Source organism: Eptatretus burgeri, chromosome 2 (assembly GCF_056783735.1).
Source record: "Eptatretus burgeri isolate ZD-2024b chromosome 2, Ebu_testis_v1, whole genome shotgun sequence".
NCBI lineage: Eukaryota > Metazoa > Chordata > Myxini > Myxiniformes > Myxinidae > Eptatretus > Eptatretus burgeri.
Window position 1 is genome coordinate 80,212,012 of NC_140962.1, and position 23,922 is coordinate 80,235,933.

A 23,922-nucleotide genomic window follows, 5' to 3' on the forward strand; every position below is an offset into this window, starting at 1 on the left:
CCCATCACTATCTCTACCCACTTTACCCAGTCGCACCCAACTGTCCCTGGACTCTGTATCCTTTTCTCCTGACAAGGTGGAGAGCTTGCTTTCAAACCTCGAGTCAGATTCTGCAACCGGTCCAGACGGCATCAGCCCACGTGTCCTCAAAGCCTGCTCTTCTGCTCTTGCTCACCCTCTCTCTGTTCTATTCACCCTCTCATTTTCCCAAGGTCATCTGCCATCTGCTTGGAAATCTGCTAACATCACTGCCCTGCATAAAAAAGGTGCAAAAACAGATCCCTGTAACTATAGACCAATCAGCCTTCTCCCAATCATCAGCAAGGTTATGGAATCCATCATCGCTTCAGACATGAAATCCTTCCTCTTCTCCAATGGCTTGATTTCCAATCATCAATTTGGTTTCAGACCAGGTCACTCTACCCTAGATATGCTGCTACTGCTCTCCCATCAATGGATGGAGGTCCTCAATGCCAGACAGGAAATCCGAGCCGTATCCCTGGACATATCACGTGCTTTTGACACAGTCTGGCACCCTGCCCTACTCACCAAACTCTCTTCCCATGGTATTCAAGGCCATCTCCACTCATGGCTCGCAGACTTCCTCTCCTGTCGCAGTCAACGTGTGGCCCTAAATGGAGTTCTTTCATCCCCTCTTCCTGTGCAGGCTGGAGTTCCTCAAGGTAGCGTTCTGGGCCCTGTTCTTTTTCTGGTTTTCATCAATGATCTCTCGGACTCTCTGGAAAATCCTCTATTTCTCTTTGCCGATGACTCAACCCTCTGCCGTACCATCTGTCATCCCTCAGACCGGCAAGCAGCAGCTTCTTCGCTCACTGCAGATCTGGATAAAATCACAAACTGGTCCAACACGTGGAACATGTCTTTCAATCCAGACAAATCTCACACTCTCACTATGTCTCTTCGAAAGGACCGTTTACAAAACCCCCCATCCACTTTCTCAACAATCCTCTGGAAGAAGTCTTTTCTTTCAAGCTTCTGGGTCTCACTATCTGCCATGACCTTTCCTGGGAAAGTCACATTTCCAACCTTGCCTCAAAAGCCAGTCGCCGACTGGGAATCCTCCGTCGTGCAAAGTCCTTCCTCGGCCCTCTTGAGCTCCTGACCACTTACAAAGCTTTTGTCCGTAGCCTGATGGAGTACTGCTCTCCCCTCTGGGCTGGTGCTCCTGCCTCCCACCTTTCTCGACTTCACGCTGTCGAAACCAGGGCTTTTAAGATCATTGGCATCTCCCGCAATGAAGCTGAGTCTTTGGGCCTCTCACTCAATCACCGCAGGTTGGTCGGTGGTCTTTCTGTCTTCTACCGACTCCTCTCCAGCCTTGCCCCCCTGCTCTCTCTGCGATTTGTCCCAACCACATTTCCACAGGGCGCTCAAGGTCCGCCAACAACCCCTTCTGGTAAAACTACCAAAATCACGAATCACTGCTCATCTTCACTCTTTCATTCCTCTTTTTCCCGCCTTTGGAATAAACTTCCTCACTCTATTCTTTCCCATTCTTCCCTTCAGGCTTTCAAAACAGCTGTTCACCACCACCTCTTATCTTCCCCCATCCAAATCCTCGATCTTTTCTACCCCCGATAATCCACCCAAGCCCACTTCCTTCAATTCTCCTGCTTTCCTTCCTGAAAGTCCCTTTAATGTCCATCTTCCCCTCGCCATGTTCCCCGTCCCATCCCCATCCCTCTCCCTTCCACAGTTCACCTGTGTCTGTTCCCCAATGTTTTGTCCCTTCCACTCCCGCCCCTCTTGTCTCATGCCTCCTTGCTGTGAGTTGTGTGTTAGCTCTCATACGAGCCTCGACCAAGGTATAAAAAAAAAAAAAAAAAAAAAAAAAAAAAAAAAATCTGTGAAGGTAGATCCACAGTTGATCTTCCAAAGACTGGTAACCATTGGGGGGCACTGAAGATCTACAGTCACTCTTCAAATATGAACTGTGTAGTTACCCCCCAGCATTGTTTGAAGCTTCCTTCCTTCCCCTGCAGGCCAATAAGACCGTCCTTGCCGATGTTCTCTGGAAGACCATGCAAGGGGAGCAAGGAGAACCAATTGGAAATGTCCGGTATATTCTCGATGGTGGTGCGCAACTTCATCGTCTTCCATGGCCAAGAGGTTCCACATATGAGTGTCAGTCAGCTTTATGTCACATATGTTACACATAAATATGGGGCTGCGACCATTATCTTTGATGGATACCAAGACGGTCCAACAACAAAAGATGCCACGCACATGAGAAGGACAGGGGCTTGTTCAGGCATGACAGTAAACTTCACTGGTGGAATGGTAATACAGTCCAAGAAGGAGGAATTCTTGAAAAATGTGACAAACAAACAGCGATTTATTGTTTATCTTGGTGACAAACTAGAGCGGGCTGGGTGTAATATAGATCATGCAAAGTATGATGCTGATGTGCTCATTGTCCAAACAGCTGTTGCATCTGCTAGAATCAAAGACACTGTCCTGATAGGGGATGACACGGACTTGCTCATCCTCCTACTGCATCATGCTGAACTGGATGCACATGACTTGTTCCTGGCCCCAGAGCCCAGGCAATCAGCAAAAAAAGACCAGGATATGGTGCATAAAGCAGTCTAAGGAATTTATTGGTCTTGATGTTTGTGACCATGTTATTTATCCATGCAATCCTTGGCTGCGATACAACTTCTCGCCTGTTTGGATTGGGAAAGGGTTTAGCAGTAAGGAAGATCAAGAGTGTTGCCCTGTTCCGTCAGCAAGCTAAGGTGTTCAGCCAAGAAGGACATGTGGCAAAACAGGACATTATTGCAGCAGGAGAAAAAGCACTTGTGTCATTTTTGGTGGTGCCAAAGACAAAGGACTGGACACTTTACGATACAGGCGATTTTGTGAGAAGGTTTCCAAGAGCACATCTCACGTAGAACCTCAAACTCTACCCCCAACCTCAGCAGCTGCAAAGTATCACAGCCTCCGTGCATATTATCAGATGATGGAGTGGAAAGGAAGAAGTATCAATATGAAGCTGGAAGAGTGGGGATGGCACATGGTGGATGGACAATGTTTGCCAATACAAACTGACCAGCTTGCAGCCCCATCAAAACTACTGGATGTCATCTGCTGTAACTGTAAAACAGACTGTAATACAAAGAGGTGCACATGCAGAAAGTATAGTCTGCGTTGCAGTGCTGTTTGTGGAGAATGCCGTGGGACAAGTTGTGCCAACTCACAGCTACCAGATTTCACTGATGACTATAATGATGACCTTCATGGGCATCTTCAGTAGGGTATTGATATGCCTGCAATGAAACATGAGCCAAAGAAGTGACTGTCATAAATTTGATCACAAAATATTGATATTTGGTGGCCATATTGGATTTTAAATTCATCCATCATTTTATTTAAACCCATCCAATCAAAATATTAAACTATCCCAAATTTAGCCTTTGATCCCCTCAAATAATCTAGAAATATAAACCGCTCAAACATGTTGTCTGAGAGTAAATATATGGCAAAATATTGATATTGTCAGCCATATTGGATTTATGCAAATGAGATTTTGTTCCAGGGAAGTTTAAAAGTATGCTAAATGCATCCTTGTATACAAAATTTCCATTCTCGAAGTTGAAATCACCCAAATATGTCATATGTGAGCAAAGATATGGCACAATATTGATAATTGGCCACCATATTGGATTTATGCAAATTAGATGTATTTCCACAACAGGGATTTCTTAGGACTTTTAGTATGGTGTTGTGGTGACCTCATATAAATGCATTGTGCTAAAAAAAAATTCTGTTGCAATTTGTTCCCGATCAAACCTTATTTTGCCTGGACTATGGGGTAAGTTCTAAATTATGACATTTACGATTACTCATGTTTGGGAGGGGGAAGTGGGCTGGGAGTGAGTGCTGTATGAGCTGTTATGGCCGAGCTACCCAACACATCCAAGGTTTTGTCATAACCAGTCCATAACTTTTTAAAATATCATGCTATACTGTACTGTATGATCGATGAGCCTGGTGTGGCTTAGTGATCAAGGCGGTGGCTTGGGATCCTTGGGGTTCTGAGTTTGAGCCCCGCTGGCTGCTGAGTTAGTATCGGGGGGTTGACTCAGCCTGTCATCCTTCCGAAGGTCGGCGAAATGAGCACCAGTATACTGGTAATTATCACTACAGGGTCGAAGGCGACTAAAGGGTTGGCGTCGGGAAGGGCATCCGGCCGTAAAAACATTGCCACTAGAAAGGGTACCATGATTGGAGCCTGCAAAAAGCTGACCCCTGCTCAGGGATAAAGGCTTTCAAATGGTGTGATGATGATGATGACTGTACTGTATTTTATAATCGCTTTAGGACCTATCTCTCAATGCTGAAAAAAAAAAATTAAAAATAATTTTCATATCCAGATCCAGATCCTCTTTAAATAAAAAAATAAAATAAAAAAATCAATTCTTCCTTGTCACACACCCAACCTGTCCGCCAAGTTTCACCCGAATCCGTCCACAACTTTTTGAGATACCGTGCTACATATCGTTTTTGGCCCGATCTCTCAATGGTGAAGAATCACTTTAAAAATTAAATAATTCTCGGATCCATATCCGGATCTTCACCAAAATCTAATGAGCTCATCCTTGTCACACACACCCAACATGTCCACCAAGTTTCATCTGAATCCATCCACAATTTTTATGATATCCTGCACACAGACAGAAATAAAAGGGTGAAAACATAACCTCCTTCACCTTCGGTGGTGGAAGCAACAAGAAAGCATCTGAAAATTCAAACCCCATCCGCTTTGTATTCAGTCTTCTTCTTCTTCCTCCTGCTCCTCCTCCATATGCTAAATGGCACCTTTAACCATTTCACCAAATTATTAATTTGTCTTCTCCATATTCTCATAATAAAAAACTTTGTTACCTCCACCACCGAAGGTGAAGGAGGTTATGTTTTCACCCCTTTGTTAATTGCCGGAATCCTTCGGATTTCGGCAATTATGTTGGTGGTTGTGCGTGTCATTCTGTATCTGTCTGTCTGTTTGTTTGTTTGTGTGTTTGTTTACCCTGTAGCAGCCACACCGTTTCAGCGATCATGACCAAACTGTGTACAGAGGTCGGCCATGGTCCAACTTAGACGCTTGTCGTTTTTGGTGAATCTCGGTCAAAGGTCAAGGTCAAGGTCACCAAAAAACCGAAATTCTTATTTTCGCAATAACGTCCACTAAAATGGTCGTATCGACTTCAAACCAAATCCAAAATGTGCATCTTCCAATACTGCATCCAACCATATGTCTCATTGGGGTGTCACACCAACACCCTTCTTAGCGGTCAGGGGTCGAATGTCAGGGGGATCGGGTCAAAACTTTCAAATTGCAATAAAAACGTCATTTCAAGTCCGATTGACTTCCAAGTTATGATCATGACCAAACTAAGTGCTACAACTCATTAAACAGTAGCACTATCGACTTATAAGAACCAAATTGATTTCCAGGTTTTTGTTTTTTTCAGAGATCATGGAGATATGACAAAGTTATTCCAGCAATTCCTTGCTCAACGAGCAATTTCATTCGTTTGTGTGCATGATATCTCAAAAAGTTGAGGACGGATACAGCCAAAACTTGGTGGACATGTTGGGTGCGTGACAAGAATGAATTGATTCAATTTCGGTGAAGGTCCGAATCCGGATCTGGATGAGAAATATTATTTTTAAAGTGATTCTTCACCATTGAAAGAGGAGGCCAAAAACGATACATAGCATTATACATCTCAAATTCATTGGGCTTGACATGTTCTACGAGATCAGTCATTGCACGGCGAAGGTACATGCTCGACCGAGTGACCTTTTAGTTACTTTTGTTTTTAGAAGCGGCCTTGGAAAATGCTACGATTAGCTATCTTAACACGGATATACACCGTAACATAGATTTCGCCCAAAGTGGAAACCCCCCTTGGGAAGGGGGGAAAATGAAGTAGCTACAACCTCCATCATGTGACCCTAAGCCCTCCTGTAAAGTTTCGCTGAGATTGGATAAGTAACGACCGAATGTATTATGGTCAAAAAGACAGACACACCAAATTGCATATTTTAGTATAATGACATACATTAACACTGTAGAACACAATTCACCTTCTTTGCACCTTCAAAAATATTCTGGTATTTTTTTTTTCTGTACTTGGAAAAATATTTAGACAGTCTAATGCCCTAAAGGCAGAGAAACTGAAATTCAGCATCCAGACAAACATGGTGGCACCGAGAGCTGCTTGTTTCGTACAAAATGCAAAGCAAGAAACTAAAGACCCTGTTCCATGTCCCTTTTCTCAAGAATGCATGCGGTAAGGTATCGTATGAACTCTCAAGTTGTTGTTACAAATGAGAATTAAAACTTATTCAAATCATCTCACCAATATAATGAAATTGATTTGCCTCACCGCCTTGGCTTAGAGAAAAAATATTTTAAAAATATAAAAAAGAGGGTTTACATGACTATGGTGAACCATTGGAGAGGAGTTGGATACAGGCCAAAAATAAGTTTCAAATTGAAGAAAAGTCCAAACAGATGACATCGTCAGCAAGAGGTGGTGACAAGTTGCTCCTTAAAGTGATAAATAACGGAATGTTAACAGACAGGCAGAGAAAGGCAATTCCATAAACAGGAACACTTGATGACAAGAAGGCTCAAAATTTGGGCATGATAACAAAGGGCACATCAATGTAAGTGACACTTGTCATGAGGAGACAGGCATTTGTGACACAACAAAGTCATACAAGAGCAGACAATAAAAACCTGAGGGGTTCAACCTCAAGTGAAAACACTACAAACTCAAGGCCTTGGCATCCTATCAATAACATTCATACCCATGGAACTCTGCCGACTCCTGCCAGAAACAACAAAATGGAAAGAACGACAACAGGCAGAGCTTGAAATAGCTGTTGATGGCACCACATGCTGAAGCCGTGCATGGAAGAGCTAAGACAAAATACTTGGGTCTGTGGAGTACTCTCAAGTAGTATTTGCGACTCACGGATGAATGCATTGGAAAACGAGAACAGCAATCAACGTCGCCAGATATGCCTCCGCCCACATTATTACATCATTATACAAGAGTGGTCACAAAGTCCCTCTGCACGCAGTTAGAACTTAGTTGGAATTTATCTGTATGCTCCCTCCATTCTCCACACAAATATGAATTTTTCTCCATGTTTTTCTGGACATCTTCCATGTTGAGGGTTGGAGGTAATAAAAGCAGCCCCCGACAGCTGTTTTGATGTCTTCAACTGTTTTTCGGTGGAGATGAGAAATTTCCTCTTTCACAATACTCCAAAGTGAGTTGTCACATGTTGTTAAGTCCAGACTTTGAGGAAGCCTCACTATCTCAGATCCATGTCCAATCCATAGTCCACGGATTTCGTCATCGAGATACTCTCCAACTGCGAGAGCATAATTTGCTGATGCACCATCTTGTTGCAGGATAGCCGATTCTTAGCAGGATAGCTGAAGATAGCACGATAGCCGATTCTTGACAGTTGAAGACCTCAAAGCAGCTGTCAGGGGGCTGCTTTTATGACCTACAACCCTTAACATGGAAGATGCCCAGAAGAACATGGAGAAAAATTTAAATTTGTGCAGAGAATGGAGGGAAGCATACAAATAAGTTGTAACTGCGTGTATAGGGACTTTGTGACCACTCTGTCCATACTTGTACCAAGTTTGATTTATATCCCTAAACCCAGATTCAAATTATGAAATAAATATGGTTGCCAGACTGTGCATCTGATCAGGTTGAAATTTAAAACAAATATTCCCCATGACTACCTGATCATAATTTTGAAGTTTCACGTCGATTGATGAAGCGGTTCAAGAGAATATTTTTTAAAAGATTATCGGTCAATCCAATATGGCTGCCAGACCGTGTGACCTATTAATTATTTGTGAACATAATGGTATCCCCAAGGCTTGGGAAACATGTGGGTGAGGTTTTCCCTCAATTTGTCAAGCCATTCTTGAGGGCAGGAATTTTAAAGGTTTACTCTTCAAAAAATAAAATAAAAAATAAAAAAAAACATAGCTCCCAAACCATGTGACCTATGACATTATAGGTGGAGAACTTTTGTTCCTCATGGATCGGCAATCATACTGATAAAGTTTTGCTTGATCTGTTCAGCCATTTCAGAGATAAAGGTTTTTATATTTTAAAAAATAAAAATGGCTGCTCAACCACGTTGACCGATGACATCAATTCCCCCCCTCCCCCACCCCACCCCAATACAATTTAGCCCTAGATGACCCTCAAAAAAATTTATACTGATCAGATAAAGCATTCGACGTATGCAATTATGACATCATAACAAGGCCACTTATGAGATCCAAAAATAATAATATAAAACACCACACATTACCCATGATGAGTACTTGCCATGTGCCAAGTTTCAATTTTTTCAATGCAGCAGTTTCAGAGACAGAGGTCCAAATTTTTTTCCTTTTTTCCCCCCAACATGGAGGCCACACCACATGACCTATGTCATAATAATCAAAACATTCTATGTGAGTAGTCGCGACTATGGGGAAAATTGTGTCAATCGGATAAGCGGTTGGAGAGAAAATGGAGAAAATGAGCATGGACATATGTACATGTACATACGGACAACCTGAAAACATAATACCTCCGGCGACTTCGTCAGCGGAGGCATATAAAAAAGAAAACACACACGTACACACATGGTGTGATCAAAAAGTTTGTTCCGCAAAAAGTTCCGCAAACACACACTTGCTCCACCGTTGGAAACATTTCTGGAAGTCCTCTGTTAATCGCCTTCAGAAGGTTTGTTGTGTTGGATTTGATGTCTTTGATCGGGTCAAATTGCTTCCCTTTCATTGTTCGTTTCAATTTGAGGAACAGCCAGAAGTCGCATGGTGCCTCGTCGGGCAAACAAGGTGATGCAAGTCAATCGGAATTTTTTTTTCTGCCAAAAATTGTTGGATAGAGAGCGACACGTGACGGGGTGCGTTGTCGTGATGGAGGAGCCACCAGTTTTTCCAATCTCACTGCCTCTCGCAAACGCTTCACAACTTCCACGTAGAAAGCCGCATTAACGGTAGCACCTGTGGGAAGAAATTCTGCATGAACCATTCCTTCCATGACAAAGAACGCAATCAGGATGACCTTCACTTGCGAACTTGCCTGATGCTCCTTTTCAGTGTCAGTGACGTGGGTGTCTTCCACTGGAAGCACTGTGCTTTCGATTCCAAGTTTGGGGTAAGAATGGTGGATCTGAAACGCATCGAGCAAACAAGTTGGACGAAATGAAGACACGATTTTCTTTTTGGTCATCAGTGAGGATGCGCTGAATGAACTTTGCGTTGACGAGTCTCATGTTCAAATCATCTCAGTGTGGCCTGAACAGAACCAAATGAAACACTTGTCTCTTCCAAGATTTCTGGAATGGTTAAACGTCAGTTTTCATGGATGACAGTGCTGACTTGAACGATTTTTTCATCAGTTCATGCTGTTGAAGGATGACCGCTTCTTTCATCATCTTCCAGCGACTCCTCTGAAACAACTTGAAAACGGTCTTCTTTGTCGCAGCTTCATCTGTGTTGACCGTAACGAGCATTTTGTGAGTGTCTGTCGCCGTCTTTCCAAGATTAAAACAAAATTTCAAGTTTGCCAAATGCCATAAACACGTGCTCACACAAAGCAATGCCACGGCGCACAATAAATTGGTGTTTAGTGGATGCTGCCAAGTGAGAGGGTTACCGAAATAAGCCCCGCCCACTGACCTCAACAATGTTCATGCATCCAATAGTAGCAGCACCATTCACCAAACTATATATATATATATATATATATATATATATATATATATATATATATATATATATATATATATATATATATATATATATATATATATATATATATATATATATATATATATATATCGAAACATCAGGAGTATGACAAGCACTCCGCTGATCCCCATTGGACAACAGTCCACACAAAAGCGTCACCTCCAACACAGAGGCTTCGGCCCGGTGACTCCATCAAAGAGACAAAGATTATATGGTCATCATTAGTTAAACATCAATGGGGACCAGCGGAATGCTTGCCACACTCCTGATGTTTCAATTTTCCCGCTAGTCACATCACGTGCCTTCTGGGTGAATGGTTTACATGAGCAGGAACAATTGTCTGGGTGGCAGACGGATGGTTGTTCTGTGCGGATTATGCGGTTTTACCATGCGAGACATAATCCACGGTGATGCTCACCATAACAGTCAGGAGGTGCACACACATACAATATTTTACACACTCGGCGGTCCCGTTCTATGAGCTTGTGGCCTACCACTTCGTGGCTGAGCTGTTGTTGCTCCGAGACGTTTCCACTTCACAATAACATCACTTACAGTTGACAGGGGAAGCTCAAGCAGGGCAGAAATTTGATTAACTGACTTGTTGGAAAGGTGGCATCCTATGACGGTGCCACGTTGAAAGTCACTGAGCTCTTCAGTATGGCCCATTCTACTACCAATGTTTGTCTATGGAGATTGCATGGCTGTGTGCTTCATTTTATACATTTTATACACCTGCCAGCAACGGGTGTGGTTGAAATAGCCGAATCCACCACTTAGAAAGGGTATCCACATGTCATGCGTGCACACACGCACGCACACACCTTACATCTCTTCATTTCATCTGTAGAACACAGTTTTACTCAGTGATTTGAATGAATATGCGACTATTTCTTTGCAGAAACGAGTTCCTGGGTCTTGTACGACAATCAACGATGCCTCGAACCTAGGGAGCACACAAACTTTCCGATTTTCAAAGAGGACGAATTGTTGGCCATTCCGAAGGTAGAATCAGCCAGCATCAGATAGCTCAGAACCTTGGCATTCCACTTTCTATGATCAATCGGGTGATTGTGCAATTCACCAGTGAAGGCAAGGAATCCACAGATTCCCGTTCTGGTCAATCTGGGCCCTCAGAAAGATGTCTTCAAGCTGTCAAGCGGTCCATTGAGAAAACTCCCCATTGCAAGGAAGCAGATGCTGCATTGGAGGTCCAAGTTAGCTCAAGAACTACCATGCGGTACCTTCATCATCTAGGCTACTATGGGAGAGCAGCTTGGAGAAAACCTCTTCTTAGACCAGCCAACATTCAAAGGAGAAAGAAGTGGGCTGATGAGATGGCCACCAGACCATTGGAGTTTTGGCAAACTGTCATTTTTTTCAGATGAGCCCCAATTGGTACAATTTTCTGACAGTGGACACGTATGGGTCTGAAGAGTTCTCAGTCAAGAGTTCTCTTTGAACCAATTGCAGCCAAGTGTCAAATACGGTGGTTTTTCAGTGATGGTGTGGGGAGCAATCTGGGGCGCTGGTCGGTCCAGCTTGTGGAGTGTGTTGGCAACATCAACTCTACGACATGCATTTCTATCCTTGAGGATGGACTTCTCCCCATCTTCTCCACTGGTCAGATGGTCAAAAACAACACTCTGTTCATGGAAGAAAGAGCTCCATGTCACACTGCAAAAAAAGACCAAAGAATGGCAGGACAGAAATGGGATCAAGTGACTTCCATGGCCAAGTCAGTCTCCTGACATGAATCCCATTGAACACCTCTGGGCCATATTGGATCAAACTGTGTGGAAAAAGTCCAGAAAACCAACATCATGGGCAGAATTGCAAACCCGTGTTTGCGTGAAGACTGGGCAGAAATCCCACAAGAGAAAATTTCAGAACTTGCTAGTTCTTTGTCTGAAAGAGTAAAAGTGTTGAAATCTGCAAATGGCAAGTCTACAAAATACTAGTGTGTGTATTAAAATGGAGCAAATGTTCTTCAAATGTTCAATAAATAAATTTATTTTAAAATCATGGTGTCTATTTACTTCTGTCATGTCTCATATATATATATATATATATATATATATATATATATATATATATATATATATATATATATATATATATATATATATATATATATATATATATATATATATATATATATATATACATATACACACACACGAGGTGTGTTCAAAAAGTATCCGACCTTTGTTCAAAAGAAATACTCGTATCCAGATACAACAAACCTACACTAATCTCCTTCAAAGTAGTCCCCTTGGGCTGCCACACACTTCTCCCAATGGTTCTGCCACTGTCGGAAGTAGCGCTGGAATGCCTCTTTTGGGATGGCGCTCAGCTGGTCCGTTGCATTCCGCATGATGTCTTCTCTGGCCTGAAATCTGGTCCCTTTCAGGGGCGTTTTCAGCTTGGGGAAAAGCCAGTAGTCACACGGAGCCATGTCTGGAGAGTAGGGAGCCTGGCGAAGCACAGGTGTGTTGTGTTTGGCCAGGAAACTCTGCATCAAATGTGAAGAATGGGCGGGTGCGTTATCGTGATGGAGCTGCCAATTGACCGCTGCCCACAGGTCTGGCCGTTTGCGTCGCACAGCGTCACGAAGGCGACGCAGTACTCTTTGGTGATGGTTGTGCCGTGTGGTGCGTACTCGTGATGAACCACTTCACTGGAGTCAAAGAAGACGGTCAGCATGACTTTGACATTGCTGCGGACCTTCCTTGCTTTTTTTGGCCTCGGGGATGTTGGATGCTTCCATTGTGATGACTGGAACTTCGTTTCTGGGTCGTACCCATAAACCCAGGTCTCATCGCCAGTGATCACTGTGTTGAAGAAGTCGGGATCGCTGTTCACAGTCTCCAGCATGTCCTGTGTGATCTCCAAATGGAGTTGCTTCTGCTCGATCGTGAGCAGCTTTGGCACGAACTTCGCTGAGATTCTCCTTAAGCCCAAATCCTCAGTCACAATGGAATAAACGGATCCAATGCTGACGCCCGCCTCGTCTGCAAGTTCTCTGATCGTGATTCGACGATCCTGCATCAGCAGGGTCCTCACTTGGTCAATGACGATCTCATTTCGGGATGTTGAGGGCCTACCAGAACGTGCTTCACTTTCCACTGATGTGCGACCATCTTAGAAGCGGTTGTACCACTCTTTTATCTGTGTAGTGCCCATTGCTTCGTTCCCGAAGGCCTGTTGAATCTTGCGGATCGTTTCCACTTGGGAATCGCAAGCTTTACACAAAATTTGATGCAGTAGCGTTGTTCAAGTTTTTCCGCCATTTTGTCAAAAACGAAAATCCGACGGCGCTCACTGACACTTCCTCACTCATCGGCGGTCTGTCGGCGACTGACAGCTTCTGCAGGCGGGAAAATATTCACGCATACGGATTAGGATCGCCTACATACGTGCACCAAACCACGCCTCCCTAGCTTCATTTGTTTACGCACGAAAAATTAAGGTTGGATACTTTTTGAACACACCTCGTATATACAGTGTGTGTGTGTGTGTGTGTGTGTGTGTGTGTGTGTGTGTGTGTGTGTGTGTGTGTGTGTGTGTGTGTGTGTGTGTGTGTGTGTGTGTGATAACAGAAGTAAATAGACACATATATATATATATATATATGTATATATATATATATATATATATATATATATATATATATATATATATATATATATATATGTATATATATATATATGATTTTAATGATATAGACACCATGATTTTGAAAGAAATTTATTTATTAAACATTTGAAGTTCATTTGATCCACTTTAATGGATGATCTTAAAAATAACACTTTGCCAAAACTCCAAGGGTCGGCAGGCCATCTCATCAGCCCACTTCTTTCTCCTTTGAATGTTGGCTGGTCTAAAAAGAGGTTTTCTCCAAGCTGCTCTCCCATAGTAGCCTAGTTGATGAAGGTACCGCAAGGTAGTTCTTGAGCTAACTTGGACCTCCAATGCAGCATCTGCTGCCTTGCAACGGGGAGTTGTCTCAATGGACCGCTTGACAGCTGGAACACACCTTTCTGAGGGCCCAGATCAACCAGAACGGGAAGCTGTGGATTCCTTGCCTTCGCTGGTGAATTGCACAATCACCCGATTGACCATAGAAAGTGGAATGCCAAGGTTCTGAGTTATCTGATGCTGGCTGACTCCACCTTCTGATTGGCTCACAATTCATTCTCTTTGAAAATCAGAAAGTTTGTGTGCTCCCTGGGTTTGAGGCAAAGTTAATTGTCATACACGACACAGGAACTTGTTTCTGCAAAGAAATAGTCAAATATTAGTACAAATCACTGAGTAACACTGCATTATACAGATGTAATAAATAAATTTAAGGTGTCTACTTCTGTCATGTCTGTCTATCGATCTATTTATGCACATATAACAACATTGACCTTACATGCAATTTTTAAAAAAATGAACGGGTTTGGCATTAAAAAGTTGTGAAACCATTTAGAAAGAAGCAAGTTATTACACTTTTTAAAACAATGGTTGTGATATATGAAAAATAGATTTTAGAAAACAGTTTTTTAAACATTACTTGTCAACTGCAATTACACGATTTGGTCATCGGAGATCATCAAACTGCTCTCCAAAAGTAGAAACCAACGGATCAATGCAAAGGCTTTTTCTCGAATTCTCAACAACCCAACATACGGGGATTGGTTTGGAAAACCTCAAATCGTTTTTATGACACAGAGGGAATAGAAGGGCCTCTTCATCTCATGCTATTTCAATGACTAAACACTCCAGAAAATCCAACGTTTAAGCTCTCAATGCATGGATAGAAAGGACTTTCAGTAGATGTGCAATGGTGTACAGAATAATGAAAGAGATGAATATTCACATGCAGAAATTAGCACAAATCACAAATAGACAAGTCATGCTAAATTGGCTTTTCAAAAAGGAATATACAAAGTGAATGGGTATGGGGTTTACCTGGCCTCTACTAAGTAAACGGTAAAGAGCTCTCGCATGTTAACTGCATTGCTTCCCTGGCGCTTCTCAGGATCCGAAATGCTGATCTCCACGCCTCTCAAACAAGCACCATCATCTTGGAGGTCGATCAAGATGCCAGTGTTCTGAACAGCAGCAGAGACACCATGTAAACACAAATATGTAGTCAACTATTGTACCGAGCATGACCTCATGGACAGATTATGATGATGGGGATATCATTCGCTTTAATCAAAATAATTCTACATTTTGGTGACAGCCGAAAGCCGCACCGAGGCAGGGCGACCATGCCAAACCCCCGCCACCATCCCAACCCGCTGCCAGCGACGCCCAGACGCCGCCGCCAGGCCGACCCACCGCCGCCAGGGCAACTGCGCCAAGCCGCCGCCACCAGGGTGACCATGGCAAGCCGCTGCCGCCACCAGGGTGAACGTACCAAGCCGCCACCACTAGACCAACCCACCGCCACTGCCACCAGGGTGGCTGTGCCAACCCGCTGCCGCCACCCAAGTGACCGTGCCAATCCACCACCGCTGCCGCTGCCGCTGCCAGGGCGACCTTGCCAACCTGCTGCCACCGCCAGGGCAACCTTGCCAAACCGCCGCCGCCAGAGCAACCTTGCCAACCTCCCGCTGCCGCCGCCACCAGGGCGACTGTGCCAATCCACCACCGCCGCCAGGGCGACCGTGCCAACCTACCGCCACCACCAGGGTGACCGTGCCAACCCACTGCCGCCGCCACGAGGGCGACTGTGCCAATCTACCACCGCTGCCGCCGCCAGGGAGACCGTGCCAAACCGCCACCGCCAGGGAGACCGTGCCAAGCTGCCGCCGCCAGGGAGGCCGTGCCAACCCGCTGCTGCCCGGGCGACCGTGCCAACCCACTACCGCCGGCCTCAGGGAGACCGTGCCAACCTACCGCTGCCGCTGCCACCAGGGCGACCGTGCCAATCCACCACCGAGCTGCCAGGGAGCGGGTTGGCACGGTCTCCCTTTGCCAAGCTGCCGCCGCCAGCAGGGAGACCGTGCCAACCCGCTGCCACACGGGTGACCGTGCCCACCCGCCGCCGCCGGCCCCAGCGACCGTCCCAAGCCAACGCGGCCGGCCCCGCACCAGGAAGCACCTGCTTACATCCCTTTGGGACTCCGTTATCACCACCTCGGACGCACCTCAACGAATCTATCTGACAAAAGAGAACCTTCGAACTTCTTACATTTGTTACCCACATCCATTCCGTGATGAATTCTAATTTCTTCGTCTCCATTACAACGTGTTTGAATTGGAGAAATATCATGGCACGCACTTGACGTGTGCACATGAAACACACCGATCCCGGTGAGCCCCATTTCCCCGGAATCTCTGAGTTTTAACAACGGAAGAACAGATCGTTCGTGGGTAAACAAAACCCCAGTGACACAGACGTACATTCTCACCTGGACACCAACGGCCTGTTTCTCCTCGGGTCTGGATGCTCGTCCGTCGTCAACACCGAGCGCCGGGTCCGTGCACTCCTGATCAGGGGACGAATCAAAAGAACCACCAAGCGACTCGGATTCAAAGCCAGAATACGATTCGGATCCAGAAACAGCCGCGTACTCGGCCGTGGACCGGTGGTGCGCCGCCATAGGGGCACGGCGGGTTGTGTGAGGAATCACGTGCTCGGACATCACAACATCCGGGGAAGGGTTTGTCTCCACTCAGCGCGGCACGTGGCACCGTCAGGACGCGGCGGCCTCGCGTCCTATCCCGACTTGTTACAATCACTCGGTGATTGGTTAAACTCGCGTACTACTACTCTCAATAACTTAATGATTGGTTCAAAACTAGCCTACTACTTCTCTCAATACGTCATTGATTGGTAAAACTCGCGTACTACTTCTCTCAATAAGTTAATGATTGGTTCAAAACTAGCGTCCTACTGGTTACAATACGTCATTGATTGGTAAAACTCACGTACTACTTGTTACAATAACTTAATGATTGGTAAAAGTCGCGTACGAATTCTTTCAATAAGTTAATGATTGGTAAAACTCATGTCCTACTTGTTTCACTCAGTCAGTGGTTGGTAAAACTCGCATCCTCCTTGTTTCAATAAGTTAATGATTGGTAAAACTCATTTCCTATTTGTTTCAATAAGGTAGTGATTGGTAACACTCCTGTCCTACTTGTTTCAATAAGTCACTAATTAGTAAAACTCGCATCCTACTTGTTTCAATAAGTCAGCGATTGATTTGTAAAACTTGCACATAACTTGTTTCAATAAGTCAGTGATTGGTTAAACTCACATCCTACATCTTTCAATAAGTTAATGATTCGTTAAGAACTCGCGTCCAACTTGTCTCAATCAGTCGGTGATTTGTAAAACTTGTGTCCTACTTGTTTCACTCAGTCAGTGATTGGTAAAACTCGCGTCCAACTTGTTTCAAGAGGTCACTGATTGGTAAAACTCGCATCCAACTTGTTTTAATAAGGTAGTGATTGGTAAAACTGACGTCCTACTTGTTTCACTCAGTCAGTGATTGGTAAAACTCGCGTCCAACTTGTTTCAAGAGGTCACTGATTGGTAAAACTCGCATCCAACTTGTTTTAATAAGGTAGTGATTGGTAAAACTGACGTCCTACTTGTTTCACGAAGTCAGTGATTGGTAAAACACATGTCCTACTTGTTTCAAGTGGTCAGTGATTGGTAAAACTCACGTCCTACTTGTTTTCAATAAGTCATTGATTGGTAAAACGAATTTCGATGATCAGTTTGATTTACGATTAACTCTTAACAGCTGTCGAAGTTTTATTTTCCGTTTCTCATTATTATTTTATTCCTCATGTCATTTGCTCCGAACTCGCAAATGTGGTTTGACGCCCCAAAATGGGTATTTGCTCTCTTCTCCAAAACTACACACATGATTTTTATGAAACTTGGCCACAGCATTTTTCACCCATGATGTACCGAAGTGTATCGACTACATCAAAATCTGCACTTACTAAGGGGGTCTACAGGAGGGTTTTTGACCCCCCAAAATAGGTATGTGCTCTCTTCTCCGAACCACACACACAGTTTTGATGAAACTTGACCACAACCTTCATCACCTGTGATGTACCTAAGTTTGTTCACGGCATTAAAAAAATTCAGATCTGCGCTCATTAAGATGGTCTTCAGGTTGGGGGACGAGGGTTGACCCCCAAAATAGGTATGTGCTCTCTTCTCCAAAACTACACACACAATTTTGATGGAACTTGACCACAACCTTCATCACTCGTGATGTACAAAAGTGTAGCAACCGCTTCAAAATATGCACTCATTAAAGGGGTCTACGGGAGGGTTTTGACCCCACAAAATAGATATTTGCTCTCTTCTTGGAAACTGCACACACAATTTCGATGAAACTTGACAACAGCCTTCATCACCCATGATGTACCAAAGTTTATTGGCCACATCAAAATCTGCACTCATTAAGGGGGTCTACAGGAAGGTTTTTGACTCTCCAAAATCGGTATTTGCTCTCTTCTCTAAACTACACACACAATTTCAATGAAACTTGACCAAAACCCTCATCACCCATGATGTACCTAAGCTTCGACACAGCATCAAAAAATTCAGGGTCTAAGGAGGTCTTTGGGGAATTTGAGTGACTTGCTCCTGATCCAGGTGAGCGTCGGGACAGGTAGTCCTATGTTTGTTTTCATCGTCGAGGCTCAGTGAAGTGCTAGTACAGTGAACAATGATGTAACAGAGAAAACAGAAAGGAAAACACGCATGCATGGGGTAGACAAGATGGATACAGAAGATGTATGGGGTGGACAAGATGGATATAGAGGATGCATGGGATGAACAAGATGGACATAGAAGGAAACTCTAAGAAGGGAAAACTGGAAAATTGGAAGGAGTGATTGGGGTGGGTTAACGAGGGTAGAAAAGATTATGGTTTTGGATTGGGGATGATGTGAGATAGTGGTGAACAGCTGTCTTGAGGACCTGGAGGGAAAAATGAAATTGCAGAGGATGTGGAAGTTGATTCCACAGTAGGGACAAAAGAGGAACAAATGAGTGGAGGTGAGCAGTGAACTTGGGTTTAGGTAGTTTCACCAGAAAGGGGTTGATGGTGGACCATGTGAGCCCTGCAGAAACCTGGGGGTGAGGGGAGACAAAGTACGGAAAGAGCAGAGGGTGCAAGACCAGAAAGGAGGCGGGAGAAGACCGAGAGACCACCAAGCTGTCTGTAATGGTGAAGTGATAGGCCCATGGACTCAGTTTCATCGTGGGGGATTCCAATAATCCTGAAGGCCTTGGTTTCTAGTGTCAAGCTGAGCAAGATGTGAGGCAGTGGAGCCAGTCTAGAGGGGAGAGCAGTATTCCATCAAGCTGCAGATGAAGGCCTTGCAGGTGGATAGGAGTTCAGGTCTGCCAAGGAAGGAGTCTGTATGACGGAGGATGCCCAGTCGGCATCTGACTCAACCAAATTAACTTCGGATAAACATTTTAGAAGCCTGTGCATACATTCTGGATTGTCTGCTAATGTGTACGAAGAGTGACCTCAATCTTGCACCTCATTTCTAAAATCTTCCTGACGCTCTCATAGTGGGGCAACTTAGCATAACAATTGTGCATTTTGTGAGGAAAGCACCAAATTTGGCAATATCCCTATTGGCCCCATCCCTATTGAGAGATGGGGCCATAAACGATATATGGCATGATATTTCAAGAAGTTGTGGACGGATTATGACAAAACTAGATGGATGAGTGGGTTAAGTGGCAAGAACAAGCCGATTCAATATTGGTTCAGGTCCGGATCAAGATCCGACCTATCAGTGGGATGCAAAATATAAACTGTTCATGCGAGCGGAGGCATACGCTCTACCGAGTTACCCTCTGTCACCTCGCACCTGCAGATGTCTTTCAAGTCATATCATTGGGGAAGGCTATATCACGAGAAAACACCTAACTCATTAACAATGTGGATGGGCTTCTCATGCATGTGCACAATGATGCAAAGCAGTTCACTCCATAATGATATTTTACTTCCTTTGAAAGTGTCAGGTCAACAGGGTGGCCAGTTTTTTGTTGTTGTATTCAATCAGATATCAATCAGCAAATGATTCTGGGTGATCTGCAGTACGTTTCACACAATGGGTGCAGGGAAATCCTGCAATGCATTGCTAATCCCAGAATAATGTATTAGTCATGGAACTGGCAAACTCACTGCCATTCTCACTCTCACTCAGGTGTGACGTGTTCATGTGTTCATCAACCGGAAACAGATAAACACTTTTTCTGTCGGTTAGGCCAGAGCAAAGAAGTGGGACAAGGACTTGATTTTCCTTGGAGTTACGCAGAGAACGGAGACAGAGGAACACACACACACACACACACACACACACACACACACACACACACACACACACACACACACACACGCACACACTTAATGCAAATGATAAAGAAGAACCTTACGGGGATCTTAAAAAAACATTACTGGGAATATTACTACAAACAAACTACAGTTGAAAGCTGTCCGAGGCTCGGTGACAATCCATTTGTGACCAACAGGTTCAACCTCAGAATTGTCACATTATTGGCAGGTGTGGTTGCTGTGTACTCATGATACCAGCAGCAACTTCAAGGCAACAACGTCATAGTGCTAGACATGGATAAGCTGATATCAGTTGTCCTGAAGAACTTCTCCAAGCTCAATCAAGTGATGGGTATCAAGTTTCCAAGAGCTAGTCGTGATCCAAAAGTATGGCACACTGGCGTTTAAGCATATTTAGTTGAAAGATTCAGCTGCACAGCGTCAGCAGATTCAACATCTCCAAGTGACGGATTGCAGGGAAGTGACCACCATCGACGCAGAGGATGGATCACCTCTGATGGAGTTCTTACAACAAAGATCCCAAGGGAAGTGGCCTCGAAATCTCCAGGATTTTCCAAAATGTTGCTGGTCACTTAGAATGTCCACTAATATATTCAGACTGGTTGTAATAAGTTAGATATTAAGTACCTAGAAATATGGATACTTTCGAACAGATACAGGTTGCATCACCTGAAGGATTGTTCAAAATGCAGGCAAAAAAATTCTTCAAGGGTAATTTCTCTGAAGCATCCAGGTCATCACTGTCCGGTGTTGAGTCTGACCATACAGAGGGCCAAAAGAACGAGCAATTAAAGTAAGAAGTTTTGAAAACATTCCATTGTCTAGGGTGTATTAAATTTTAAAATCTCACTGCAGACACTGCCTTGTAGTTATGCACGACTGTAATGGGATACTTACTATTGCATTGCATCTCCTACTAACGTTTCCAGCTCACACATGTACGTGCGGATTGAGATTTTCTGAAACTTTCACGCTTTTCTTAAATTTGGACCAAAGTTTTCCTTTTCATTTTAATATCAATTCCAAATATGTTTATTCGATCATATACTTTACACAAAACTATAAAATCATAACTGTTGTATATTGGCCGCATGCTGGCATTTTCCTTTCCAGAATGTCTAGAGTTGACGATGAAATGACCGACAACACATCATAACGTTTTACTTTTGAAAGATAGCATTTTAATTAGATGCCATCAATTTTAGTGCGAACTATCAAAAATATCAGGCTGGCGGGAAGGCCAAGAGGGACGCACACTTGCCTCGAAGCTTTCGAGCCTGGGTTTGAATCCCGACCCAGCTAAAAACTGTCATCCCGGTTGCACAGACAGGGTGAATCATCAATGCGTATATGCCGTCCCTCAGATGGACGTTAAACTGGGAGTCGCATCTGCCGGAATTAATTGGTGGACGTTAAAGATCCCAAGGTGTCTTTTGCGAAGAGTAGGCGAGCTATCACCAGCACCCTGGTCTAATTCTATCATTCCTGCTCGAACCTATATGGGCCACTGCATGTGCAGCACAGCTGTGCTCCCAGAAAATGATGTGACCTACAGCCATGTACTACATTCTGAAGAAGTAGAAGACGAAGAAGCTGAATATTGATGTGCATCATTTTGGAGGGGGGGGGGTCGGGGGTGTGGTGATGCTGGTAATGCAGTGGGTCAGAAGTTGAGAGTTTCGCTGCCAATGTTGCTGATGCAGGAGATCAGGCTCAGAAATTTTGAATTTGGTCATGGTACAGGTACACAACGGCCTGCTATTTTTTGCAAGGTGCAATGGGATCTTTAATGTCCACCAGAGAATGATAGTGGACAGGACAACCAGCTTAAAGTCCCCTAGGACGGTCAGCGTATTCAACGACGTAAAGTTCTGCCTGCAAAGCACCAGAATGACATTGTATACTCCGGCTTAGAATCAAACCTACAATCAAACACATTGAAATCACGACCTCTGAGCTATCCTGTTCGCATTTTCACATGACCTAATGACCTATATTCTCAGCAAATCGTTTGTACAGTTACTTTGAACATCAAAGTTTGTAGCAGCTGTACCAAGGTTGTAGTTGGAAAGACCTCAATGCTATACAAACACGAGAAAGTTTGTTCTGGAATTGTTTAGTGATAGTGGGGCAACTTAGCTAAATATATCATAAAAATTGTGCATTTTGTGAGGAAAGCACCAAATTTGGCACACTAGTAGCCTATCATATTATGAACAGATTTGGATATTGGGCCATCTCAAAATTTTTGATGGCAGTGGAAAATTGCTGCCACAGCCATCAGCGGCTGAATTTGAGATGGCCCAATATCCAAATCTGTTCATAATATGATAGGCTACTAGTGTGCCAAATTTGGTGCTTTCCTCACAAAATGCACAATTGTTATGCTCAGTTGCCCCACTATGGGAGCGTCAGGAAGATTGTAGCATTATACTGAAGATAATTACTGCGTTTCCTTATGCAAGTAAGGAAAAATGTTATAAATTGTCACCGTGACCGAATTATCAAAAATCTAATCCGTCTCGTCTTAAAAAACAACAAAAAAAAACAGTCTCCTAGTTAATGAGAAACACTCTGCAGAGATGCCAGCAACTGAAAATATAAATAAAAATAGTAAGATGAAACCAAAGAGGCCCTGCACATGTTTCAAAGACATCTTTCGGACATGCCGACGAGCATTTGGCAGGTTTGCAGTCCGAGTTTGTGACCGACTGATGGAAAACAAACATGGTTCGAATCAAAGATGTCACATTGATTTATTTGACTCTTCATGTATCAAGAAGTATCCAGGAAACCTCAAGACCAGCATCAGGAGAGAAATGATAAATTTGTTATACATTTTATATGTATGGACTCTCATACTAACATCTATTTGGGTACCTTGCTATAAAATCCACATGTCCACTGCTTGTGCACATCAGTGGATCTATTTTTTTTTGGATAAAACTCAACCGATTCGTAGTTGAGTGTTTCGAATACAACACCATAATCGTTTAACGGATTGCCTTCACAACACCTTTTGATATTTCTGTCATTATAGGTGGCAATAGTAACAATTGTTGAAGATGTCTATGTTATAGGCAGTTGTGGCGTTGTAGTGTAGGTTTGGTGTTATTGGGCATTTCATTTGTTGTGGGATCGAGACTGAAAAATGTCAAAAGATGTTGTGATGGCAATCTGTAAAAGAATTGTGGTGTTGTATTGCGGTGTCATTCCCATCTTGTCATTCCTTCCGACATTGTTTGTTTTTTGTTTTTTTAGGATTCCGTCCTCACATGTTTTTTCATTAAAAAATGTTCTTTCCTGACATGTCTAACGTTATTTGTCCCTATCTGAATTCCAATGACGTCAGCATCTAGGAAATTATTTTGAGGGGTGTTTACTTGGGTGACCCCCCCCCACCGACCCTCACCCCTCAATAATATATCTCATACAAGTCCCTTCCCTGGTTTCCTTCATATCCTGTCCAATATTCCCGTCCCTTCTGTTGCCACTCAGACATTCTGCTTCCCTGTTGTCCTTCACTTTAGGAGTTATCTATTTATTTTGTATGTCAACATGACAGAATTTTTCATTACCTTCTCTTCTTTATCTGCTCATTCCCTTCCACCTGTCCTCTTCTCTTCTGTTCCTTTTCTCATTGTTGTCATTTCCAATTTCCTCCCTCCCTCCCCAGCGTACGTGTAATAAATAGATGCCTTATAAAAGGGTCACATGATCACATCTATTTACCTAAGG

The 23,922-nt window shown here is 43.7% G+C and overlaps 1 protein-coding gene across 4 annotated transcripts in view; it reads right to left on the reverse strand.

Moving 5' to 3' along the window:
- The window catches only part of SNX4 (sorting nexin 4), a 134,411-nt gene that overhangs the window by 96,803 nt on the left and 13,686 nt on the right, over window positions 1-23,922 (reverse strand). Inside the window, exons 1-2 of one of the 4 annotated variants that reach the window (XM_085869998.1) lie at window positions 16,249-16,724; window positions 14,798-14,940 (exon numbers count right to left, since the gene is read on the reverse strand). The exons of 1 other annotated variant lie outside the window; for it this stretch is intronic. In XM_085869998.1, the coding sequence (XP_085726124.1) occupies window positions 14,798-14,940; window positions 16,249-16,482 (377 nt within the window). In that variant the 5' untranslated portion in view covers window positions 16,483-16,724. Of the gene's footprint in view, window positions 1-14,797; window positions 14,941-16,248; window positions 16,725-23,922 lie in introns of those variants that run through there. 2 more of the 4 variants (XM_085869999.1, XM_085870000.1) reach the window with 2 other exon arrangements.